The sequence below is a fragment of the Eptatretus burgeri genome, chromosome 10 (genome assembly GCF_056783735.1).
Source record: "Eptatretus burgeri isolate ZD-2024b chromosome 10, Ebu_testis_v1, whole genome shotgun sequence".
In the NCBI taxonomy this organism is placed as follows: Eukaryota; Metazoa; Chordata; class Myxini; order Myxiniformes; family Myxinidae; genus Eptatretus; species Eptatretus burgeri.
In genome coordinates this window covers 35919116-35946965 of record NC_140970.1, presented here as the reverse complement: position 1 = coordinate 35946965, position 27850 = coordinate 35919116, and the positions used below count along the sequence as shown (strand labels likewise).

Here is a 27850-nt window from a genome sequence, read left to right as displayed (position 1 = left end):
GTCCGACTCACGTTTTTGTTCTGCATTGCATGAAGTGAACACTCGATTCTGCTGGAAAACCTGATGTCTGTTGCTCACGACGGTTTGTGACCACATCGATACGAGACCAATAAATCATAACAAGGTTTGGTGGAGGAGGAGGCCATTTGGCCTATCATGCCTGTACTGCACCGCCAACACATTACATAAATCCATCAGTATCTCGATTCACTTTCATAGTGGGTGGGGGGTGGCGGAGGGTGGGGACTGGGAATAAGAAAGATGGGGCAGGCACAGGAACTTGTTAAAATTCAATTAAAATCAATATTTTAAAACTCATTTGTTTTTGACGACTTGCAACTTTCCCTTGTAAACGGCACATGTGGCATGGTGTGTGTTTACAGACCCCTTCTGGAAGGGGTGGTTAGAATTGTTAATTCCATTGATCAATTTTCAGAGAACATTACCAGTTTTGACCTCCCCTGCGGATTTGCCATTGAAGCACGCCAAAATGGTTTCTCACATGCTAAGTCTGCAATGTTTATTCTAAGACAGTTGCTTATAAGAAGGCTTTCTCCCCCTCCCCCTTGCGTTGCCTTCTCCCACGCCACCTCACGCTGCCTTCTCCCCCTCTCATGCTGCCTTCTCCCCGCCTCCTCGCGCTGCCCTCCCCCTCCTCGCGCTGCCCTCCCCCCCCCTCGCGCTGCCTTCTCCCCCACCTCGTGCTGCCTCCCCCCACCTCGCGCTGCCTCCTCCCCCCCTCATGCTGCCTTCTCCTCCCCTCGCGCTGCCTTCACCCCTCGCGCTGTTCTCCCCCCTCCTGCTTCCTTCTCCCCCCCCCCTTCCCTCATGCTGCCGTCAGTAGGGTGAATATACTGATTCTGGCTCACTTTTCCCCATGTTAATGAATGGGGGATTTTCAGCGATTCATATTTTTTCCCCTAAAAATAAACCCCCTTTTATCCCAAGGTATATTTATTTGTCTCCCATTTTAACCTCGGGGCACTCTTTTGAAATAGCCAATGCAATAAGATAAAGATTTGTTCAAGTAGTAAAGTAGTAATGTGATTTGTTAAAGGTGATTCTGAAGAAATATCTGAAACATGTAAGCCACGGGGCACTCTTTTTCAAATAACCAATGCATATTGTTTAGCTCACTCATTGAACCTATAAAGATTTGTTCATTCTCAAATTCCTCCAATAGTTTAATTTTCTTTGCACAATAATCCCCATCTAAAATATTTAAAAATAAAACATTTGAATCTTTATATTTTTTAAGATACCCCTTTTGTGCCATTACGAAATGATAAACTTCTCTTAATGCTCTTGCTTGACCACCTCCTGAGCCTCAGCAAAAAGCCACACCCGATTTTCATAAGCCCTGCCCACTTTTCATAAGCCCCGCCCACTTTTATAAGCCCCGCTCACTTTTCTTGAGGTATTTTCCATAAGCCATGCCCACTTTCCTAATCCCCGCCTACTTTTGCTAAGCCCCGCCTACTCTTACATCATTTCCAGTTCATCTCTGACTCACAAAGAAATCATGAGAAAATTCTAGAATGTTATGGTTTTGAAAAATTTCCCAAGGCTTGTCTGGGCTGTTAGGCAATTTTCAAACAATCCTCCATTTTGAAAAAGGAAACCATAGCAACCAGTCTTTCTCCATAAAAGGTTCAACCCAGACTCCATTAAAAAAAAAATTCTGACAATGGAGTTCTGTGCTGACTTTGGGGTTCCTTGGAGTTCTACTACTTGTATGGAACTAAACCTTCAAGTTGATGAACGAGATTCAAACCTCTTATCTATTGAGGTAAGATTTTATTTTCCTATTTACAGTTTGATATAAGCATAGACTCATTTAATAATTAAATCACTTAATTAATTCATTATTATTTTATCCCACAGGAAATTGTATCTGAAAATACCGATTTTGCCACAACTTGGGGTGAAATTGTTGGTTTGGTTGAAAAACTTATGAGCGACCAAGACCCACAGAACGAGCTCGACCTTGAGTGGGATGGTTTTGGCATTCCTTGGAGTTCTACTACTTGTATGGAACTAAACCTTCAAGTGATGAAATGGATTCAAACCTCTTATCTATTGAAGCAAGATTTTATTTTCCTATTTCCACATTGATTGATTGAAGCATAGACTCATTTAATAATTAAATCACTTAATTAATACATTATTATTTTGTCTCACAGGAAATTGTATCTGAAAATACCGATTTTGCCACAACTTGGAGTGAAATTGTTGGCTTGGTTGAAGACCTTGTGAGCGACCAAGACCCACAGGACGAGCCTGAGTGGGATGACTTTGGCATTCTTTGGAGTTCTACTACTTGTATGGAACTAAACCTTCAAGTTGATGAACTGGATTCAAACCTCTTATCCATTGAGGTAAGATTTTATTTTCCTATTTACAGTTTGATTTAAACATAGACTCATTTTATAATGAAATCACTTAATTAATACATTATTATTTTCTCTCACAGGAAATTGTATCTGAAAATACCGATTTTGCCACAATTTGGGACGAAATTGTTGGTTTGGTTGAAGACCTTGTGAGCGACCAAGACCCACAGAACGAGCACAACCTTGATGGTCCAACCAAAGAGTCATACCTTGGAGACCAGCAAAATCCTGAAAAAGAGTTTTACAGCAATAGTACTCATTGTGAGTTATCAAGACAATACCCACTGAACAAGTTATACCTTGATGAGCCAGAATACAAGTTTCACCTTGGAGACTCACAAATTAAAAAAAAAATCAGTAAACGAGTTCTGCCTTGATGGTTTAAATAACTACCTTGGAGACTCGGGAAAAGGGTTCTGCCAAGATGGTTCTAAATATGGAACCTACCTTGGAGACTCAACAGGAATGTGGTTATACCTTGGAGACTTGGAAAGTTGGGTTTGTTTTGGAGACTTGAAATGCTACCACTCTTTGGGATCTAAACCTATCGATGTAGTTCTTTGTTGGATGGTGCTTGATGAGAGCAAGATCAAGAAAGTTCTTACTCCCCCTTTCTACTTCATCAAACCTGAAAGCCTTAAAAGACAGAATTGGAAGAAGAGAAAAAAACATTAAAAATATATTTTGTTGAAATACGTATTTATAAAAAGATATTGTGTTGGGTGAGGGTTGAGATTTTGAATGTGAAGGTTGGGGTTGAGATTTTGAATGAGGGTTGGGGTTGAGATTTTTAATGTGAGGGTTGGGGTTGAGATTTTGAATGTGAAGGTTGGGGTTGAGATTTTGAATGTGAGGGTTGGGACACACACACACACACACACACACACACACACACACACACACACACACACACACACACACACACACACACACACACACACACACACACACACACACACACACACACACACACACACACACACACACACACACGTTAAGCCTTGACTATTCAGTTGAGGATTCTGTGTTTTGGGTTCACAGATCTAAGAACCCTTGATCCCCCCTTGAAACACAATATATACGGCAGATGCCACCTGTTATCCGCCTCGGACTTGGCCCTCGAGTGTCCACAATGGTGTATAGTAGGAGGGAGTGAAGCGCCAACCCATTGTTCCTATGGGTATTATCTGCTTAGTTTTGTCTTTTGTAATTCCTGTGAATAAAATGAACCTAAAATCTCTTCCCCTTCTAAATCATATATCTTATAAGTCCAAGGAACCGTATCTATTACATCAACAATTTAAAAAGTTTGTTCGTCCATCGTTTAGTATAACCCTTTTCAAAATGAGATTTCCATCCATATATTCTTATGATATCACCAACTTTGAACTTAGGTTTTCTGACATTAATCTCTTTTTCATATTTTAATTTTGTAAATGTTTCTGATGGTTTCATATTTGTTGACGTGTGAATCGTGTCATTATACTTATCCACAATATCCTGAATAAAAGATGACCATTGTTGTGAACCGAGTTGTGTGAATTTTTTATATAGTCTCTCTTTGAAGGTACGATTAAAACGTTCAATAGCAACGGCCTTTCCTTCATTAAAGGTACTGTATAATGTAATGCTGTTATTTTTTAGAAAATTCATAAATGTCTTGTTATAAAACTCTCCACCCTCATCAGTCCACAATTTTTTAGGTTTTCTCTTACTTTTATTAAATATCTGTTGAAAGGCTATCATAAGAGTATTACCTGTTTTGTTTTTTAAAGGGACAACCCACGCATATCTACTCCTCAAATCAATAACGGTTAAAGCAAACTTGTACCCCTTATCATTATTGAGTTCAATCAAATCAGCAGACCAGATATAATCAACTTCCTTCGAATAAACCTTCCTTCTACGAAACTTTGTGAATATTGGTTTATGTAATTCATCAGCTAATTGCTCTTCAGTCTTAATGACATCATTAGAGCCTATAAGTTTTTTGAATTTCCAAGCCCAAGTTTCAATTTAGCACTGATCATCTTCTTCATGATGAATCTATCAATTTTTTCTCTTAGCGTTGGATTTCGTATCAGAGATAACTTATACAACATTTCTTTATCGGCTTCATGCTTTTCTTCCAAAGTTGTGGTATTCCCATAATCAATATCGTGCCTCATGCACACTTCATCAACCCTATTGATGGGCTTACTCCATGATTTACTTACTTACTTCCCTGGTATTACTTACTCCATCCAATTCCCCTGGTATTCCAGTAGTTGTAAATTTACTTCCTGATAAAAACTTTTGTATATCTCCTCCGAGTTTGTGTTTGGAGATAAATTGAGTTTTTCTTTTGAGCCACACACCGAACATATACCTTTTTGTATAACCCTGTTATTTTTACTTTTAAAATATGAAATATTTTTCGTATTAGTTTCCTTTTTACATATGAGACAATAACTCATTTATTTATGAGAAAAATTCCGACAGAGTGCGAAAACCTTTTTAGTTTCCAACATGCACATTTGAATCTTAATTTTTAAAACATAAAGAATCCTTAGAAATGCCTTCACTCTCTCCTCCATTTATTTAAGAAAAAAAATGAAAAACTTTAATTGAAGTTGATATCTTGTCCTTGAAACAGTCTTGTCGAAAATATTGCTAATAGACTTGTCAATTCTTTGTTTTCCTCCCCGGTGGGTTGTTATTTTCTGTAATACCCCCAATCTTTTTTTAATCTCAATGGTTTCCATATTTTCATATTTCTTCATTCTCGCTCTTTCCTCCCTCTCCTCCTTCTCTCTCTTCTCTCTCTCCTCCTTCTCTCTCTCCTCCTTCTCTCTCTTCTCCCTCTCCTCCTCTCTCTTCTCCCTCTCCTCCTTCTCCCTCTCCTCCTTCTCTCTCTTCTCCTTTTCCTCCTCTTCTCTCTCTTCAACTCCTTCCTCGTCCCTTACTATCCTTGAATCACTTACACCCCATAGAATATCATACATATATTCATCAGGATTTCTTGTTATTCCTGTATCCAAAATATTTTTTTTTACAACAGGAAACCAATAAAATTTCTTTTGAATTTCTAAAAGAGCCTTACCTTTTCTTAACTTTATAATTTTTTCATTATTTAACATTCTAATTAAATCCAAAGTTGTTGATTTATCAACATCAGCATAATGCCAATCTTTTATTGAAAATACCTCATTATTATGTTGTAGAACATATTTATTAAAATACTGAATACCCTTTTCTTGAAGGTATGCTTGGACACAGAAATGATAATTTTCTTGAAGCCTTCTTGCCGTCATTTTATGTATTAGAAATGTATGTTGGAATACTATTATGACACGAAACTCCTCCCCATCTTCCCAGAGTTAAATCATTTTGTATTTCCCTACTTATTAGAAAGAATCCTGTTTTTTTTCTGTTTTCATGATATAAACTAGGGCAAAACCATTATTGTATTTACCCTTATTAAATTCTTTTATCTGTTGTTTACTAATCGTGGCTCCACAAAACTCATTCTCTATACCAAGTGGATAATATTCTTCCTTACGAGACTGATTTAATTGTTCCAGGTCTTCTTGGTCAATTTTAAATGACAAATTATATCCTAAATCATATCATACCCCCATTGTTGTATTCTCATACAAACGATACGCCCTTCTTTATAAAAAAATAATTTTAATTCGAACTGTGAATTCTGTATGACCTGGAGATAAAATCAACACTTCTGTATCTTTGGAATACACAACCGTTTTATTTAAGGATATATATTGTGATAAATCGCTTAATCTCACCAAGTCATTCACGTCAGTCGGGCTTGGATAATTTTTTAATTTATAAGCATTTTTCATATTAATATTTTATGTTATACTATATTTATGTCATTCAGCCTGTGCCTTTGTGTAATAATTTTATAAATCAATATCCAGTTCTTGGGATACACCAAAGATAGAACCATCTTTTCCAACACGTCATTTATATTAGATTAAAAATAGTGATTAAAAATTTTATTTTTGTTGAGTTGAAATAACACATTGAGACATAATTGACCACAACACTTGGAATTTAATTATTGGACTTGAAATGTTTGATAAACACCATTCTGTAAGAATTTTATGACTTCAACAGGTGGTGGAAGACCAAAACTATCAAAATAATATTTGTCTTGACTATTAAAAATACAAACCCAATGAGAACCGTTCCCATTATTATCTTCGAAGTTCATAATAATATTCTTTGTATGTTTTGGCACGTTTGTTAATTCATCTCTCATACAAATAACCACATTATGAATTTTTAATTTCTTACAATATTTGACAAGTTGTAAATTTGATGTTGTATTCTTTCCAAATTCTTATCCCTGTGTCGTAAGAGGCGACCAGGGTTGCGTCAGGAAGGGCATCCGGCGTAAAACATGTGCCAAATCATTATGCGCATCATAAGGGTGATCCGCTGTGGCGACCCCGAATGGGAGCAGCCGAAAGAAGAAGAAGAAGATTCTTTCCAAATTCTTTAAACCACTCATCAATGCTCATTTATTTATTAGAAAGATATAATCCATTACCCCTTTTAGTTAATTTTACACCTGCTTGTGCAATACAAGAAAGCGTATCTCCAACTAACAATCTCGCTTTATCAGGCAGACTTTCAAGTTTTTCAGCAAAATCTACAATACCAACACTTCCATTAATTTGTTTCTCCAACTGTTTATTATGTCTTTCCAATTCTTTTTGAGCCCGGAGTTGAGCCTTCCGTTCATTGGCAATTTTCACCGCTGTTGAAATACCACCCGTCAATGCTCCAACCGCACTTAAACCAGCAAATAAAGGAATTAGAAATGGGAGAAATCCTCCACTCGTCTCTCTTATTGAATATTTTTTCAACATTGGTTTTGTCATTTTAATTTTAAGTGAGCCAGTATCGTTCAAGATTTTAACCTGTTCTCTTGTGAGCAAAACATCAATTCTTACTGCTTCTTTTCTCTGAATTGTATTTACGTTAATCGTACAAGGCTTTTGATTTTGAACACAAGATGATAGTTTATGAAGATTGATTTGATGAACATATACCCCAGTTGGTACTTTGCCACTCATTTATTTTACAAAAAATTATGTGAGACTAATCAAAACACCATTATCTGTATTAATCTGTGATTCTGTTTCTTCCAAAAGCAAACAATATGGATCAACTTCTTCACTCTTTCCTCTTTCAATGTATAGGGAAGTATCCACTCGATTCGACTTTATAGTTTCCTTTTGAGCACTCAGATCAAATGCATCGATTGTATACAAACTTTTAAATGCTGTCCTATCCAAAATAGGTTCTTTATTTCCATTACTTTCACACACCTTTTGGTAAGACTTGTATGCTTCAGCATAATCATTTTTTTCCCAATTAATTTCCAATCTATCTCGTGGATAAAATGTTCTATCGAGAGAAACACGAAGTTGTTTCACCTTAGCATTATCACTCAATGCATTATTCTTATCAGTCACAGTATCACCATCTGTTTTTTTAAAAAAAATGATCCACAGATATCGTGGCTTTCCTTCCAGAACACCCAAATTCCACATGTAAGTGGTTTAGTTCAGTTTAACGTGTTGACATCTTCTTTTGAGGTGTGATACACTGAGTGGTTTCTGTGATTTAAGTCTTCTATTCAACATCTCTTCTGTTTTAAGATTAGGAGTATATTCACAAAGATACCAACTCATTTCATCAATTACAAATTTATTTTGATCACCAAAAGCACTACCAACAGCAAAAAGTAATCTATTTTCATTATCATTCCTTTGCAGTTGAAATCTAATTTTAAGACCAAACAGAACTTTATCATGATCACAAAATCCAAATATACCTTTAGGAGGAACTGCCACAGTAAAACTATTAACTGCCTTTGTATCATCATTATACGCTCCTTTCCTTTGAATATATCCAGGTTCTGTGGTTGTTCCCGTTGACATATCAGGAATAAAGCCTTCGACAGACCCCTTTCCCATTCTATCACTGAATGAATATAGTGTAAATTTCATCATTTCAGACACAGCAGAGACATAATCAACTGCTTCAACTTATTGTGTTCCAATGTACAAACGAACACTATCAAACATTTTGCAGAATAAATCATTTACAAGCGTAGCGTTTGTGTTATTCCCAGCCTGAGTGAATGTAAATTTACACAACAAGAAACGTTCGGATAGATTCAAATAAGTTTGTTGATTATTTATTTCAAAACTTTTTGTACCATTTGCATTCTAGTCTGTTCCAGTTATTGCATTTACCTTGAAGTAATCTTCTTTTTTAGTGGAGGTTGAGTTGATAATAGTATCATCCAAATCATATATACGATCAATTGCTTCCATACTTGTATTTATTTTGGAAAAAAGATGTTAAAACTTTTGAAACCCTGACCCAACTATTTGAATTATTTTCTGTTGTTCTTGGGGGGACAACTGAGTTTTGCCTTTCTTAATTTCTTTAATTGCTTGTAATTTATGAGATTCCTTTTGGGCATCTTTAATGCTCTTTACAGCACCTGCTACATTTCCCACAGCAAAAGCAGTTGAACCAATGAGGTCTTTATGTTTAAGAATAGTTGAACCGATACCCATTAGAGTATCAATTATCCCATCTCCTCTAAATTGATGTCTGACACCCCTTTGTCTCTTAGGTTTATAGTATCCTCTACCAAAATACATACCTTCACCCTTGTAGTATGGGGAAAGGAACATCCCATCCCCTGTAATTATTTTATATTTTCTCAACTCATGTTTCCTCAAAATAACCATCATATTTATTTATTGGAAAACTTCACGTAGGTGAATTCTGATGGATATAACTTCTCCATTAAAAGAAATCATGCGATTATATATACATCTATAACAATATTTTTTGGTTCATCACCCTGTTCTTTCATAAGACGAACAATTTCAGAAGATATTTGAGAAATCTCATATGCTCGGGGTGAGACTGTTATCGTTTTGTATCCCCTTCCCGGATTATTACTAAACTTGTCATTTTTTTCAGTTATATTAAATAAGGTATTATAAGTTTCCATGGACAATATAGATGTCTCATATTCTTTTGTTGGGTCAAGTTGTAGTCGGTATGGGAATGCAGATGTGTGGTCGCTTGTAAAATTAAAACTCAGGATTGTGCTTCTCATCTTATTTAATATGAGATAAAATGTCTTTATATTGAGATTTATTAATTATTTTCATGTTCATCAACTGGTCTAAAATGGCTGATGCTTCATTGAAACAATTGTTATTTCCAGCCTTCTTACTACCTAACAACAATAACAGTCTATTAACTAATTGCGATCGGTCATTTGGAAGAAAACTAATACCTGAACCAAGGATACTTAAAGCCTGAATAATGTGTTTCTCCTTCTCATTCTTGCTACGTTTACCAGAAAGACTAACCCTATAATCAACAGAGTTCAGCAGATCAATGTATGCTCTATCATCATTATTTTCCTTCTCCAATGGTTTATCAAAATACTTTGAATCATTCCTCAGTTGAAGCTTGTCTTCCATCTTTTGTGAGAAGAAACATTAATCTGGGGTTAGTTTAATAGGGGGTTGAGCAGACCCCAAGAACCTTAATTCATAATTAAATATCAATACCTTTTCTTGAACAAGATGAAATATTGCTGGCTGTTCTGTTGGAATGAGTCCTGCTTTGGTTTTTGATTCCGCTGAATATTCATTGTTTTGAAGAGCATTCACAATATAAGCAGGGGGGTGATTAATCTCTTCCAGTTGTTGAAATAATCCTTCATCATCATATTCTAATTCCCCTATTTGCTCTAATTCTTCCTCTGTCATTTGACTGAAATCTTTTATCATTTGAAGTTTTTTAGGAGTATATTCTATTGTGGGAACTGTGGAAACATCTATAATTTTTTCTTTGGAAGTTTTTAGAAATGGTTTAAAAGATTTCTCTTGTTTTCTTTCAAATGCTTCTTTACCCGTTAGTTTCTGTCTGTATTTCTTCTTTATGTCTTCCTGCTGTTTTACAACTTTTGAAACCAACTCTTGATGTTCCTTAAATATTCTTGCTCTTTCTTTCGCATCCATTTATTTATTCGAAAATATCATTTAATCTCTCATCTTGTTTCACAACAATATATTTATATTTTTCAGTCATGTGCTTCATGTAATCTCCAAATTCCTTTTTACTGCACAATGGAGAACAATTATCTCTCCATAAATTGTTCATATCTATTGAATTTAACTTGAATAAAATAAAAGTATTAGCATTGTTTCTGAGGGAACGACGAGGAAGTTGAAAGTAGGATTGACTAAGATAAATACAATTACAAGAATGTCTCCCTCTTGTATAGTAGCTGTCCATTACCGTTTGGTTTCTCTCAACACAATTATCAAAGATAACGAGGTTCTTTTTTGATTTCTCCAAATCTTGGGGAGACGGTATATCATCCGTATTATCACTAAGAATACAAGTTATCGGTTTTGATTTCTTTTTACATCTCTGTGTATCACAAAATAGTTGTATTATATCTTCAATGTTATAATCATTTAGGTTTTTTTGAAGTTTAAATAAACCGATTGTATCTTCATTTTGAAGACCAGCATTAAACGCTTGTGAGAGTAGTTGATACTCGGGTTGAAAACTCGACTTTGTGAAAATTATTAAATTATCATAATCTAAAAAGTTTGGAGTCAGGAGCATCCTCAAAAGTAAGCAGGTTTTTCCACATCAGCTTGAACCAACTACGAGACATCTTAATGAATTTGGGAGATTTTTATGGTTGTTAAATTTTATCGTATTTTCCCAAATGGGTAAAAAATCATTCATTTATATATTTGGAAAACAGGTTATTTAATTTATTATTGGCTTTTTTAGAAACTCTATATTTTATCCTAAGTTCAGGTTTAATTTCAAGATCATCCATTATTTTACTTATGCAATATCTTGTGTTGATATTTCCCTGAAAATCACATCCATGAATAATATATAACAACAATCCTTTGAACATTTCTCCAATACATTCAGTTTCTTCCCTTGTAAGGAAAGGTGTGTTATCACCCTCATACTTTACATTCATTTCTCGAATCAATCTTGTAAAGTAATTCATTTTTGGTGTAAATCTAAAAGAATTATTTTCCTTTTTATATTTTTTATTATCATTAATAGAAGATAATCACAGAATATACATTGTTTATAGGCTTTTGACTCTGTGTTTAATCCCTGTCTTTCACACGCAGGACAATTCTCAAATTTGTCATATGGAGAATCAGGGAAGTCTTGCATATTTATGAAGTAAAGCTTTACTTAAACTAAAGTTCATCTTCAGAATCATCTATTCTTTCATACGTTTGAACACAAACTCTCATGATCTTCAAAATCTTCAGTTGAATATTGATACATATTTAATTAGTAGAAACAACATTACCATTTATATCTATATACTTTTTTTCATTGCCAGATTCAACTACAACATTTTTTTATTAAAGGTAATTTTAAAATGATGCTTTACTACTATTGAAGGAAATGTCATTTCACCTGATATATTAACATTCTTTATTTCATCAGGATTTACATCTTTAGGGTTGTTGAAAAAAAAACATTTCTCCTTGCATATTACAGATGGTCTTATCTTTTCTTCCTAAAGCTTCATCCATAAGGTTTTTATTTTTTTGATACTTCTTTCTTGTTTCATTGCTTTTTCTACTTTTTAATCTATTACCAGAAGGAGAGGAGAAACTTTTGTTCAAGATACTTTAATTGATGTTCTTCCAGGTATACTAAAAGCCTTTCCACTGAAGGAAATTGAAGAACTCATCTTATCCACCATAATTGTTTTTTATCCAATAGTTGTTATATTTATCTTTGTTCAATTCTACATCCTTGACATATTTCTCAGTATCTTTTACAAATGAAGGGATTGTTGAATCTTGTCTTTTGTGTCTTGAAATATTGTATTTATTAAGTAAAAAAAGTTGGAGGATAAAATGGTTTTAAGCACAGATTCACCTATAAATTAAACGAAATTTTCATCAAGAAAATTTTAGTTTGAGGAAAGTTTTATTATATAAATATGGTGCATACAACATATTGCGATGTTTGTAATCACGAATATAAACATTATAAATATACAGCTTCGATCCAACAAACACACATTTAATCTATTTCATCAAATATCTCCTCTTGAGTTGGAAAGAAAGCATTGTGATATCTGCTCAAAGGATGTTTTGAAGAGTAGTTATAAGAATCACCTTCAATCACAAAAACACAAGAAAATGAGTTTAAAGTAAAGGGAGACTATTATATTGAAAACGCTGATGGGGCATTTAAAGGGCATATAAAAATAAGGATTTTTCAATTTGGAGAACCTGGTCCATCATCAATAGCTGAATCAATTGAAATAGTGAACCCTGATGTTGAAAAAGTTATTAAAAAGACATTAAAAGAAATGAAAACTTTAAAGTTTTAGATGGGAGTGAAAATCAATATGAAAAGACAAGATGAAGAGCAAACTCCTTATATGAGAACAGATCTTCATTTTATAACATCATTTCAAGATTTTTTAAATTGTGGGGTTTATGAATAACTATCAAGACAAGAGGAGGATGTTGATAATACAGTGGTAGGAAGTGCATTTAATATTTTAAAAATCTTTTTTTTAGACATACACATTCTAAAACCAAACCCTCTTAAAGCTTCTTCTTCTGATATTGAATTACCAAAATAAATATAACTAAAGAAGGCAGTTGTTAATATTAAGAACAAGGATAATAAATATTTTCTCTGGTCTGTTCTTGCTCACTTAAATCCACCAAATTGTAATTCAGAAAGAGTAAAACAATATATGAAATATGAGAATACTCCTCTTCTTCTTCTTCTTCTTCTTCTTTTGGCTGCTCCCATTAGGGGGTCGCCACAGCGGATCATACGGATGATCCGCATAGTGATTTGGCACATGTTTTTTTTACGCCGGATGCCCTTCCTGACGCAACCCTGGTCACCTCTTACGACACAGGGATATGGTACACCTATTTTAACCGGGGTATACACCGGCCCAGTACACTGGTACTAATTTCGCCGACCTCGGAAGGATGACAGGCTGAGTCAACCCCCTGGTGTATTAATTCAGTGGCCCAACGGGGCTTGAACTCAGGACCTTTTGGATCCCAAGCCGCTGCCCTAACCACTGCGCCAACACCAGGCTATTGAAATATTAGAATACCTTGGACATTAAAGATTTTAAATTCCCAATGCCACTAACAGATATTCCTACATTTGAGAAAAAGAATAATCTTTCTATTAATGTATATGGATTAATGGAAACAAACAAAGTTCAAATATTAAAAATTTCAAACAACTATAAAAATGAAGAAACACACATTGATCTTTTATATTTTAGTGTTGGAAAGAATTCACATTATACATACATCAATAATTTATCAAGATTTATCTCGTTTCAGGTATTCAGAACAGCAAACAAAATATATCCTTGGAAGCGATGTCTTAATTCATTTCATACAAAAGAACGATTAGAACAACATTCAAAATATTGTAGTAATCATAAATCAGCTGTAATTACAATGCCAAAACCTGGTGAAAAGATTTCTTTTGAAGATTATAATAAATCTATCATGCACCCATTTGTGATATACGCTGATTTTGAATGTATCCTAAAAAAGATAAATACTGCTTCTCCTAATCCAAAAGAATCATACACAAATAAATATCAAAAACATATTCCTTGTGGTTTCTGTTATTATATCAAATCATCTGTTGGAAAAAAAGTATAATAAACTTGAACATCATAGTGGAAAAAAAGCTTCACAAGAGTTTGTAAAACGATTAGAAAAGGATTGTATAAGACTAACTAAATTAATGAAAGAAACAAATGAACCGATGAAATTAACCGAAGAAGAAAAATTAGAATTTAGAAAGAACAATATCTGTCATAATTGTGAGGAGGAAATTGAGGAGTCTAAAGTTCGGGATCATTGTCATCTTACTGGTAAATATAGAGGTCCCGATCATTCATGTTGTAATCTTAATTATAAATTTCCTTCTTTTATTCCAGTGTTTCTTCACAACAGCGCTAACTATGATACACATCAATTTATAAACGAACTTTCAAAAACACCAGGGAATATTTATGCCATAACAAGCACAAGTCAAAAGCATATTTCATTTACAAAAGAGATATTCACAAAACCTTTATCTCGTATTAGGTTTCTAGATTCTTACAAGTCTATTGGAACACCACAAACCTACCGAGCATCAAATCTAAGCTCCACGGGGTCTTTTCCAAATCTTAATTCATTCTTTCCTAAAGAGGAAATTCAGATTAAAGAGAGAATTCAAAGTAAAGAGGAAATTCTAATTAATGAGGAAATTAATGAAGAAATTCCAATTGAAGATGAAATTCTAATTATAAAGAAAATTCGAACAATGAATGAAATTCTAACTAAAGAGGAAATTCTGATTAAAGATGAAATTCTGATTAAACAGGGAATTCTAACGAGAGAGGAAATTCAAACAAGGAATGAAATTCAAAGTAAAGAGAAAATTCTTACAGGTAAGGGAATTTATCCTTATGATTATATGGATTCATTTATGAGATTTAAAGAAACACAACTTCCTTCAAAAGAAAGTTTCTATAACAACCTTTATGAAGAAGAGATTAGTGATAAGGAATATAAACATGCACAAGAAATTTGGAAAATATTTACGATAAAGAACCTTGGAGAATATGATGATTTGTATCTAAAAACAGATGTTTTAGTGTTAGCTGATGTGTTTGAAGCTTTTAGATCACTCTGTCATAATAAAAATTATTATGGATTAGATCCTGCCCACTATTTCACAGCTCCTGGTTTAGCCTGGAGTGCAATGTTGAAAATGACAAAACAAGATATAGATTTAATCAGTGATGTGGATATGCTTTTGTTGATTGAGAAGTCTAAGATAGGTGGAATATTACAAGTATGTTCAAAAAGATATGCCAAAGCAAATAATAAATGTCTTCCAAATTATGATAGTGAAAAAGATAGTAATTATTTGATGTATTTTGATTCTAATAATTTGTATGGATGGGCAATGTCTCAATCTCTGCCTTAATGTAAATTAGAGTGGGTGGAAGAAACGGATTATGAAAAGGCTTTGATGAATATTGTTATTTCTTCTCAAGAGGAATTTAATGAGGAAGAAGAAGGTTATTATTTTGAAGTTGATTTGTGGTACCCGAGTGATCTTCATAATAAGCATAAAGACCTTCCTTTTGCATGTGAGAAAGAAACCCCAAAGAAAGAATGGTTCAGTGATTATCATAAAAGTATTAATATTAACGGCAAATCAACAGAAAAGTTATTAACAACATTCTATGATAAAGAGGGATATGTTTTGCATCAGAGAAGCTTGAAACTGTTTTTGAGAGAAGAATTGAGAGTGGCTAAATTTCATAGAGTTTTAAAATTTAAACAGTCCTTGGATGAAAAAGTATATTAAATTCAATACAGATAAGAGAACAAATACAAAAGTAAAATTCCAAGGGGAATTCTATAAATTGATGAATAATGCCGTCTTTGGAAAGACAATGGAGAATGTTAGAAACAGGCAAAACATTAGATTTGCAACATCTTGGAAAGAAGCTTCTCGATTGATAAATAAACCAAGTTTTAAGAGAGAAGAGGTTTTTCAGAGAACTTTTCTGCTATTCATATGGAAAAGGAAAGTATTGTAATGGATAAACCAATTTATATTGGAACAGCATTTCTTGATTTATCAAAGATATTGATGTATGATTATTTGTATAATGGCTTAAAGAAAGAGTATGGTGAAAATGTTTCATTGTTGTATATGGACACTGATAGTTTTATCCCAGATATAAAAACTGATGATGTTTTTAAAGATATGAAGAAAAATATGGGAGTATATGATACAAGTAATTTTAGTAAGAACAGTGAGTTATTTTCAAAAAACAATGAAAAGGTTATTGGTAAGTTTTAGGATGAGTTGGGTGGAAAAGTAATCAGTGAGTTTATTGGATTGAGAGCAAAGGCATATGCTTATAAGTATGGTGATCAGATTGATAAGAGGTTAAAGGGAATAAAGAAATATTTAATAAAGAAATCAATAACTTTTAGAAATTATTACAATTGTTTGATGAATAAGAAAGAAGAATATAGGAAAATGAATACAATAAGAAGTTATAAACATAAGATATATAGTGAAGAAGTCAATAAAAAGGCATTAGGAGCCTTTGATGATAAGAGATTTATTTTAGATAATGGAATAGATTGTGTTCAGAATAGATTGTGTTTTAACGATGGGAATGTGGGTTAGGGTTTTTAAGGGCTACCGCTGCGTTTTTTCACAATATATAAATGGTCAAACCAAGTATTAATCAAACTCAAGAGTGGAGAAAATCTCAGTCTTGGTATATAAATGGAAAACATAATGAATGTGAAAAATATCAAATAAGTCTTATTGAAAAAATAACGAAAACAAAGGTAAATAAAACAAATAAGTGAATCAATTTAAAAACTAGTAAGTTAGAGGATGTAAAGAAAAAAAAATCCTTGAATGGACTGAAAACTTTGATAGTTATCAATTGAACAATGGAAAAACAATTTACTCTAATCTCAAAATGATATGTGGCTCAGGAGGTGGTCAAACAAGAGCATTAAGAGAAGTTTATAATTTCGTCATGGCACAAAGGGGTATCTTAAAAAATATAAAGATTCAAATGTTTTATTTTTAAATATTTTAGATGGGGATTATTGTGCAAAGAAAATTAAACTATTGAAGGAATTTGAGAATGAACAAATCTTTATAGGTTCAATGAGTGAGATAAACAATATGCATTGGTTCTTTGAAAAAGAGTGGCCCTCGGCTTACATGTTTCAGATATTTCTTTAGAATCACCTTTAACAAATCACATTACTACTTTACTACTTGAACAAATCTTTATCTTATTGCATTGGTTCTTTGAAAAGAGTGCCCCTATGTTAAAAAGGGAGACAAATAAATATACCTTGGGATAAAAAGGGGGTTTCTTTTTAGGAAAAAAAAATGAATTGCTGAAAATCCCCCATTCATTAACATGAGGAAAAGTGAGCCAGAATCAGTATATTCACCCTACTGCCGTCTCCCCCTCCCTCGCGCTGCCGTCTCCCCTCCCTCGTGTTGCCGTCTACCCCTCACTCGTGTTGCCGTCTACCCCTCACTCGTGCTGACTTCTCCCCCTCCCTTGTGCTGCCTTTTCCCCCTCCCTCGTGCAGCCTTCTCTCCCCTCACACTGTCTTCTCTCCAACCCCTCACGCTGTCTTCTCCCCCCTCGCACTGCCTTCTCCCCCCCTCGCGCTGACTTCTCCCACTGCCTTATCCCCCCTTCGCGCTGCCTTCTCCCCCCTCACGCTGCCTACTCCCTCCTTACACTGCCTTCTCCCACCCTCGCGCTGCCTTCTCCCCACCTCGCGCTGCCTTCTCCTCCCCCATCACGCTGCCTTCTCCTCCCCCATCACGCTGCCTTCTCCCCCCTCGCGGTGCCTTCTCCTCCCCCCTCGTGCTTCCTTCTCCCTCCCCTCCTGCTTCCTTCTCCCCCTCCCTCACGCTGCCTTCTCCCTCTCCCTCATGCTGCTTTCTCTCCCCCTCACTCGCGCTGCCTTTTCCCCCCCCTCACTCACGCTGCCTTCTCCCCCCTCGTGCTGCCTTGTCCCCCCCTCGCTGCCTCCCCCCTTGCTGCCTCCCCCCCTTGCTGCCTTCCCTTCCCTTCTCTCACGCTGTCCTCCTCCACCATACAACTCTCCGGAGGTTGAGGAGAGTAAAGTGTTAAAGAATGTGTGAATTGGCCAAATGAACGGTTTTTTTTTGGGGGGGGGGTAAAAAAATTGCAGTCGGAGCTGCTGCTTGGATCAATTTAGTTTTCATAAAGCAATGAAGTGCCAGATCATGGCAGGATAGCCGAGAAGTACGCAAGCTCGCTCTTGGCTGTCTTGCCTGGGTTTGTATCCAGACTCAGCTATAAACTGTCATTGCGGTGTTTTACAAGCATGGTGATTCATAAATGTGTGTGCCCTCTCTCTGATGGACATTCAGCTGGGCGTCACATCTGTCGGAATCCACCCTTCTCCTCTCCCTCCCTTCAATCCCCTCCATCATTCCCCACTCCCTCTCTCACCCCTATCTCAGACCCCTCTCCCTCCTGCCCCTGTCTCCCTCTCTCTCTCTCCAGACCCTCTCCTCTCTCTCTCCCGCACCTTTCCTCTCTCTCTCCTCTTTCCCTCTCCCCCCCCCCATTCCCCTTATTGAAGCGACGGGTTGTAGTTAGTATAAAATAATTACAGGGGATGGGATGTTCCTTTCCCCATATTGTAAGGGTGAAGGTATGTATTTTGGTAGAAGATACTACAAACCAAAAAGGCAATGGGGTGTACGACATCAACTTAGAAATAAACGAGATTGATTTGGATAAAAATGATTTTGCCGAAGCTTACAAGTCTTAAGCCGCTGTCACACCTTGACGATTTAGCCAGCATATGCCGATTTATGAAAAATTTGTCTAAAACGCTGGCACACGTCGAATACGTTATGGGTAAGTTTTGATAACATTAAGAGCACGCTGAAAAACACTGCCATACGTCGTAGTATGTTGGTTTTAAACGTTGTACTTTTGGGTTGTCCTCAAATTTTTGCATGCTTGAAATTTTACAACGTATGCCGGCGTATGACTCATACGTTCCGCTACGCTGGCCATAAGTTGTAGGCACATTATGCGATCGTTGACACACGTCGACACACGTTACTTGTAAGTTACTCATAAGTCGAAACACGTCGAGGTAATGTTTAGCGTACCCGGAACTTATTTATAACCTACGAGTAACGTTTTGTAAGCATGCTACACGAACGTTGTTCACACTTCGCAACACATTACTTGAAAGTTCCTCATACGTCGAAACACGTCAAAGTAATGTTTAGTGTACCCGTGACTTATTTATAACCTATGAGTAACGTGCTTGGGAATTATTTGTAAAGTATGTCCTATTATATGCACAAATACGCATGTAGACGTATTTGACGTCTTCAGGATGACCACAGAACTTACTGAACGCATTTCGAACTGACAGATACCGTATAATGGCGTATTGGCAGCGATTAGGGGAATTGGTATATAAAAAGGTGCTTCGCAGGAGGAACCCGTCTTTTTTAGACTTCATGGTGAGTACATGTCCATGTCATTCCGAGAGATAGAGGATACGGCAAGGCTGAGACGACAATACCTTCCTGTCCTCGAACATCAACATGACCTCATCGAGTTGACACTGCCCAGTTGCGTGCCAATGGAGCCGGGAGAAGAAGACGTGAACGGAGGAGAAGGAACTGGGTCAGACCATGGATCGGGAGGGGGCGCCATTACGGCATATATGACCAGCTCATGGTGGAACTCCGGAACGAGGACCATGCATCCTTCATCAAATTCCTGCGAATGCCCCCAGCGATGTTCGACGAGCTCCTAGCCAGAGTGGGTCCAAGGATAACCAAGCAGTACACCTTCTACAGGGATCCGCTTGAGCCTGGCATGAGGCTGGCACTGAGCCTGCTGCTGTTGGTGCCGTGACTGCAGTGCTGTGGAAGCGATTTAACTCGTTCAATGGAAACGATTTCAATTGCCGAGCACCAGCGTCCAAAAACAATAGGCGAGTGACAGCCATTTATTAAAAGTGAAGTTGCAGCCAATGAATAGAAAACCTCACGTAATCGTCGACGATACGCTGCCACGCTATGCATACGTTAGACTATCGTTGGGTATAGGTTGTTGACGCCTAAAACACGCTAATCAATCGTTGGTATAACTTATCTATAAGTTATCGAAGCGTTCTGTGTTCATTACTAGTACATTATGCATTTGTCCAAGTCGTTTTGAATACTTTAAAAACTGAAACAAAAAAATAGTACATCGTGGGAATGAGAAAAAAAAATAGCCAAAAAGAACATCGACCAATGGTGCAAAGTAGTCTCCTATTCGTGGAGGCAAGGAGGATCCATCATCACCCACACCCTCCCCATCATGCTCACTTACTACGACTGACATGGACCTACTACTACTACCAATACTACTACAACTACTACTACTGCTACTACTACTACTGACACGCTCACCTAATGCTACTACTACTACTACTGATACTACTGACATTGACATCTACTCAACATGGAGTCTGGAACACTGACGGGTTCCTCTTGTGAAGCCCATTTGTAAATACCAATTCCCCTAAACGCTGCCAAATCGCCATTATACGGTAGCTGTAAGTTAGAAACACGTTCAGTAAGTTCTGTGGTCGTCCGGAAGACGTCAATCAAATTCGTCTACTTACAACAATGTACGTTTGAGATACGTTACGCATAGGTTCAAAGCACGCTACTCATAGGTTCAAAGCACGTTACTCATAGGTTAACAATTAAGTTTCGGGTATGATAAACATGACCTCGACGTGTTTCTACTTATTAGTAACTTACAAATAACGTGTGTCCGACGTGTGTCAACGATCGCGGAGCGTGCCGAGAACTTATGCCAGTGTATGCGGAACTTGTGAGCCATACGTCGAGTACGTCATAAAATTTTCAGCATGCTTGAAATTTCACGACGTACTAGACGTACCACGGAATATGACAGCGTACTTCATTATTTTTCAGCGTGCTCCGAACGTATACACAACTTACCCATACCGTATTCGACGTGTGCCAGCGTTTTAGACACATTTTTCATAGGTCGGCATACGCTGGCTAAATCGTCAATGTGTGACTGCGATGTTGACACTTCCAATTTTCAGGCGCTTATGATTTAAATCGGCGAGCGGCAGGTTTTTAACAGAGAACGCCACGAGTTCGTCTGCGATACATGCAGCGTGCTATGCCTAAGTTAAACTATCATTGGGCATAGGTTGTGAACGCCGACAATAGGCGAAGCATTCGTTGGTACAAGTTACCTATAAGGCAACGAAACGTTCTGTGCCCATTACTAATATGTTATGCATAAGACCAACACGTTATGAATACGACTAAAACTTTTTTTGAAATCTCAAAACCTCAGCGTACACCAACGTTGTACATACATTTTTATACGTTGTCATTGCTGGCTAAAATGTCAAGGTGTGACAGCGCCTTTATCAAAAGGTCTACGAAAGCAATGGCAACATAGAACCTATTTTAGATATGGTTGCATTTAATAGCCTATATACAATTGATAACGATTGACCTGAGCGCTCAAAATGAAACTATAAAGTCGAAAAGTGGATACTTCCCCATACATTGAAAGAGGAGAGAGTGAAGAAGTTGATTCATATTGTTTGCTTTTGGAAGAAACAGAATTGCAGACTAATGCAGATAATGGTGTTATGATTAGTCTCACATAATTTTCTGATACATAAATGAGTGGCAAAGTACCAACTGGGGTATATGTTCATCAAATCAATCTTCATAAACTATCATCTTGTGTTCAAAATCAAAAGCCTTGTACGATTAACATTAATACAATTGATAGAAAAGGAACAGTAAGAATTGATGTTTTGCTCACAAGAGAACAGGTGAAAACCTTGAACGATACTGGCTCACATAAAATTTAAATATCAAAACCAATGTTGAATAAATATTCAATCAGGGAGACGAGTGGAGGATTTCTCCCATTTCCAATTCCTTTATTTGCTGGTTTAAGTGGGCTTGAGCATTGACAGGTGGTATTTCAGCAGTGGTGAAAACTGCCAACGAAAGGAAGGCTCAAATACAGGCTCAAAAAGAGTTGGAAAGCCATAATAAACAGTTGGAGAAACAAATTAGTGGAAGTTGTGTAAGTGTAGATTTTGCTGAAAAATTTGAAAGTCTCCATGATAAAGCAAGATTGTTAGTTGGAGATATGCTTTCTTCAATCGCAGAAGCTAATGTAAAATTAACTAGAAGGGGTAATGGATTACATCTTCTCATAAATAAATGAGCATTGATGAGCGGTTTACAGAATTTGGAAAGAATATAACATCAAATATAGAACTTGCCAAATATTGTCAGAAATTAAAAATTGATAATGTGGTTATTTGTATGAGAGATTAATTAACAAACTTCTCCAAATATACAAAGAATATTATTAAGAATTTAGAAGACTAGTGTGGGCCGTACGTGCGTGGCCGTACGTGCAAAAAAAATTTAAAAAGAAGAAGAATTGTGACGGCAATCTTGATGTCATAGCACGTGTCCTGTCACTGGTTGATAAATAAATAGCCATAACTTGGGAACCACTTGTCCGATTAATATCAAACCTTGAAAAGGCACATACTGAGCTCCCCAGCATCAATTGTGACATCATATAAAACGAAGAGGAAGAAGAATTGTGACGTCAATCATGCAAAAAAAATATATATATATATACATATATATATATGAAGAAGAATTGTGACGTCAATCGTGACGTCATAGCACCGTGTCCTGTCATTGATTGATAAATAAATGGCCATAACTTGGGAACGACTTGTCTGATTAATATCAAACCTTTAAAAGGCACATCCTCATGTCCCCAGCAATATACCTGGCAAGTTTCAATTAGATCAGACCAGTGGTTGTCGAGGAACAGCGGTTGCAGACACACACACACACACACACACACACACACACACATAAACACACACACACACACACACACACACACACACACACACACACACACACACACACACACGCACACACGCACACACACACACACACACACACACACACACACACACACACAGATTGTTGGAATTATAGATAGACTAGTACGTGCCCATACGTGCATGGCTATACGTGCAGCAAAAAAAACAAAACTTTCAAACCACGTGCCAGAAACAACAACCACACAGGCCATTCCTTCGCTCTCGCGTGCCCGTACATGTGTTGCTCGGTAGTTCGCATATCACAGTTACGATTATTCGCAATTTAGTTTTAATGGCCAATTATTCATTTAGCGCCAACGTATTTTGCCTTTTCGCAATATCATCGCAAGGAAAAACACAAAGAGAAGAGAAGAGAGAGAAAAAAAACGTATGTGCAAAAAACCCAATAAACTTTCAAACAACACACACAGGCCGTTCCTTAGCTCTCGTAAACGACGACTGGATTGGGGCATTGTGTTTATCTATAAATGCGCATAAGAAATCGAGAAATGATTAGAATCCATGAAGTCATCACTATCCGGAAGTCTGTACGTTGTAACCCGTAATGGGAGAACGCGGCTGAGGTTCTCTTCCCCATCGGCCACGCCCACGCAGAAACGTGTCCTGTCATTGGTTGGTAAATAAATGGCTATAACTTGGGAAGCACTTGTCCGATTATAATAAAACCTTGAAAAGGCACATCCATAGGGCCCCAGCAATATACCTGGCAAGTTTCAATTAGATTGGAGCAGTGGTTGTCGAGAAACAGCGGTCTCTCTCTCTCTCACTCACTCACTCTCTCACTCTCTCACTCTCTCACACTCTCACACTCTCACACTCTCACACTCTCACACTCTCTCACTCTCTCACACTCTCTCTCACTCTCTCACACTCTCTCACACTCTCTCACACTCTCTCACACTCTCTCACACTCTCTCACACTCTCTCACACTCTCTCACACTCTCTCACACTCTCACACACACACACACACACACACACACACACACACACACACACACACACACACACACACACACACACACACACACACACACCTGGAATTATAGATAGATAATAATGGGAGCGGTTCTCATTTGGTTTGTATTTACAATAGTCAAGACAAATATTATTTTGATAGGGTCTTCCACCACCTTTTGAAGTAATGAAATTCTTACAGAATGGTGCTTATAAAACATTTCAAGTCCAATAATTAAATTCCAAGTGTTATGGTCAATTATGTCTATAGTGTATGTGTTATTTCAAATCAACAATAATAACAATTTTTATGATGTTATTTTTTATCTAATATAAATGACATGATGGAAAAGATGGTTCTACCTTTGGTGTATCCCATTAGCTGGATATTGATTTGTCAAATTATTAAACAAAGGTGCAGGCTGAACAACAGAAATATAGTATAATAAAAAATATTAACATGAAAAATCCATATAAATTAATAAATTATCCAAGCCCGACTGAGACAAATGACTTGGTAAGATTAATGATTTATCACAATATATATATCGCTCAATAAAATGGCTGTGTTTTCCAAAGATATAGAAATGTTAATTTTATCTCCAGGTCATACAGAATTCACAGTTCCAAATGAAATAAAATTGTATAAAGGGAGTATAGTTTTTATGAGAATAGAACCTTGTGGATATGATCTGAATAATTTAGGGTACAATTGGTCGTTTAAAATAAACCTACAGGACTTGATAGAATTAAATCAGTCTCGTAAGGAAGAATATTATCCACTTGATGCCGATAATGAGATGTGTGGAAGAACGATTAGCAAACAACAAATAAAATAACTTAATCAGGCTAAAATCAATAACAGCTTTGCCGTAGTGTATATCATGAAAACACAAAGAATAGGATTATATGTAGTAATTAGGGGAATAAATAAATAACAGCTTTGCCGTAGTTTATATCATGAAAACACAAAGAACAGGATTATATATAGTATGTAGGGAAATACAAACTGTTTTAACAATGGGAAGATGGGGAGGTATTACCTGTCATCATATTAATGTGTCATATATTTCTGATACATAAATGACAGCAAGAAGGCTTCAAGAAAATTATAATTTCTGTGTCCAAGAATACCTACAAGAAAAGGGTATTTGGTATTTTAATAAATATGTTCTACAACATAATAATGGGGAGTTTTTAATAAAAGATTGGCTTTATACTGATGTTGATAAACCAATGTTTGGATTTAACTAAAATGTTAAATAATGAAATGGTTTTAAAGTTGATAAAATACAAAGCTCTGAGGCATTCAGAAGAAATTTTATTGGTTTCCTGTTGTAAAATAAAATATTTTGGATCAGTAATATCAAGAAATCCAGATGAATATATGTTTGATATTCTATGGGGTGAAAGTTGTTCAAGAGTCATCAGCGATGAGGAAAGAGTTGAAGAGAGAGAGAGAGAGAGAGAGAGAGAGAGAGAGAGAGAGAGAGAGAGAGAGAGAGAGAGAGAGAGAGAGAGAGAGAGAGAGAGAGAGAGAGAGAGAGAGATAGAGAGAGATAGAGAGAGATAGAGAGAGATAGAGAGAGATAGAGAGAGATAGAGAGAGATAGAGAGATAGAGAGAGATAGAGAGAGAGAGAGAGAGAGAGAGATATAGAGATAGATATAGAGATAGAGATAGAGATAGAGATAGAGATAGAGATAGAGATAGAGATATATATAGAGATAGAGATAGAGATATATATATAGAGATAGAGATAGAGATATATATATATATAGAGATAGAGATAGAGATATATATATATATAGAGATAGAGATAGAGATAGAGATATATATATATATATATATATAGAGATAGAGATAGAGATAGAGATATATATATATATATATATATATATATATATATATATATATATATATATATATATATATATATATATATATATATATATATATATATAGAGATAGAGATAGAGATATATATATATAGAGATAGAGATAGAGATATATATAGAGATAGAGATAGAGATAGAGATATATATATATATATATATATATATATATATATATATATATATATATATATATATATATATATATATATATATATATATATATAGATAGAGAGATATATGTATATATGTATATATATGTATATATATATATATATATATATATATATATATATATATATATATATATATATGTATATATATATATATATATATATATGTATATATATATATATATATATATATATATATATGTATATATATATATATATATATATATATATATATATACATATGTATATATGTATATATATGTATATATGTATGTATATATATATGTATGTATATATGTATATATATGTATATATACATATATATATATATATATATATATACATATATATATACATATATATATATATATACATATATATATATATATATATATATATATATATATATATATATATATGTATATATATGTATGTATATATATATATATATATATGTATGTATATATATATATATGTATGTATATATATACATATATATATATACATATATATATATATATATATACATACATATATATATATATATATATATATATACATATATATGGAGATAGGAGAGAGGCAAGGGAGCAGGATGTCTGTGAGCAGGATGTCTCAAAAAGTTATGGACGGATTCTGATGAGTCTTGCTGGACGGTTTGGGTTTGTACCAAGGATGAATTGATTCGATTTTGGTGAAGATCCAGATCCTAGAATTTCTATGCGATTCTTCACCATTGAGAGATGGAGCCAAAACTGATATATAGCATGATGTTTCAAGAAGTTGTGGATGAATTATGACAAAACTTGGTGGGTGGGTGCGTTGTGTAGGTGACAAGAACAAGCCAATTAGATTTTGGTTAAGGTGTGGATGCAGATCCTACCTATCAGTGGGCTTCAAAATGTAAACTGTTCAGTCTAGCTGAGGTATGCGCTCTTCCGAGTGCCATCCTAATTAAAAGTATGTTTTATTACTTGTTTCCTTGCTTTTAAATGTGTTTACATTTTTATTCAGCACCAACTTTATTGTGTCACGCTTCAATGACGAGTCGTTGACAAACAGTGCATGGCTGCGTGCTTGCCCACAATAAATTGTAGAAAGTTCATGTATGCTGGGGGCATGCCGTAATGCTTGCTGTCATTATCATGTTTATACGATACGCCTGGAAATGGTGGTTGTCAGACTGTCCATAATATTCCACCGTGAACAACACCAGTCTTTAAAAGTGTTTTTTTTGTTGTTGCCATTGTCGGACTGAAGGTAAGATTGCACTGTTAACCACACCCATTCAGGTGTGATTGACCCACCAGACTGATAGATGGGTGTGGTACTGCCCAGTCCCTTGGCCCTTCATTACCTTCAGCATAGGTATGCAGCTGTGCTTACTTTGAAATGCTTAGTTTTGTAGAATCCTATCAAGTTATTTAAATTTTGAATAGTCATGGACCTTCCCATTGTAAAATGCAGTTGATGCGTTCAAAAAAAATAAGAAAGAAAGTTGAGCTTAAACCAATTTTGAGTTCGGCAGGTGGAAAACAACAAACGAGCTGTTTTGGGTCGGTCAGTTTTGTAGGTCAGCATTGCCGTCCAAGGGCTTCATGAATGTTGTTGGATGTGAAATAGCTTGCAGACGACTGGTACGTACTTTATAAGTTAGTATCTTGGCAAATTATTTTGAGTATATTTCTATATTAAACCTATGGAGTTTCCATGCCATCCCTACATGGGAAGTCCAGCCGTCCGTCGTGCAGTGGGAGACGGC

At 35.6% G+C, this 27850-nt stretch overlaps 1 protein-coding gene across 1 annotated transcript; it reads left to right on the top strand.

The window, feature by feature from the left end:
• The first annotated feature begins 850 nt into the window (after nucleotides 1-850).
• On the top strand, nucleotides 851-3916 carry LOC147018316 (uncharacterized). Its single transcript, XM_085897865.1, has 3 exons — nucleotides 851-2049; nucleotides 2184-2378; nucleotides 2474-3916. The coding sequence occupies exons 1-3, from the start codon at nucleotides 1954-1956 to the stop codon at nucleotides 2768-2770; spliced, it is 588 nt and encodes a 195-aa protein (XP_085753991.1). The 5' UTR covers nucleotides 851-1953; the 3' UTR covers nucleotides 2771-3916.
• The last annotated feature ends 23934 nt before the right edge of the window (nucleotides 3917-27850 follow it).

Excerpts from the sequence above, each read along its gene's own strand:
- LOC147018316 (XM_085897865.1), top strand. The coding sequence starts at position 1,954 with ATGAGCGACCAAGACCCACAGAACGAGCTCGACCTTGAGTGGGATGGT. Across the intron at positions 2,050-2,183 it reads GTATGGAACTAAACCTTCAA|GAAATTGTATCTGAAAATAC; the intron begins GTGATGAAATGG and ends TTTGTCTCACAG. Across the intron at positions 2,379-2,473 it reads CAAACCTCTTATCCATTGAG|GAAATTGTATCTGAAAATAC; the intron begins GTAAGATTTTAT and ends TTTCTCTCACAG.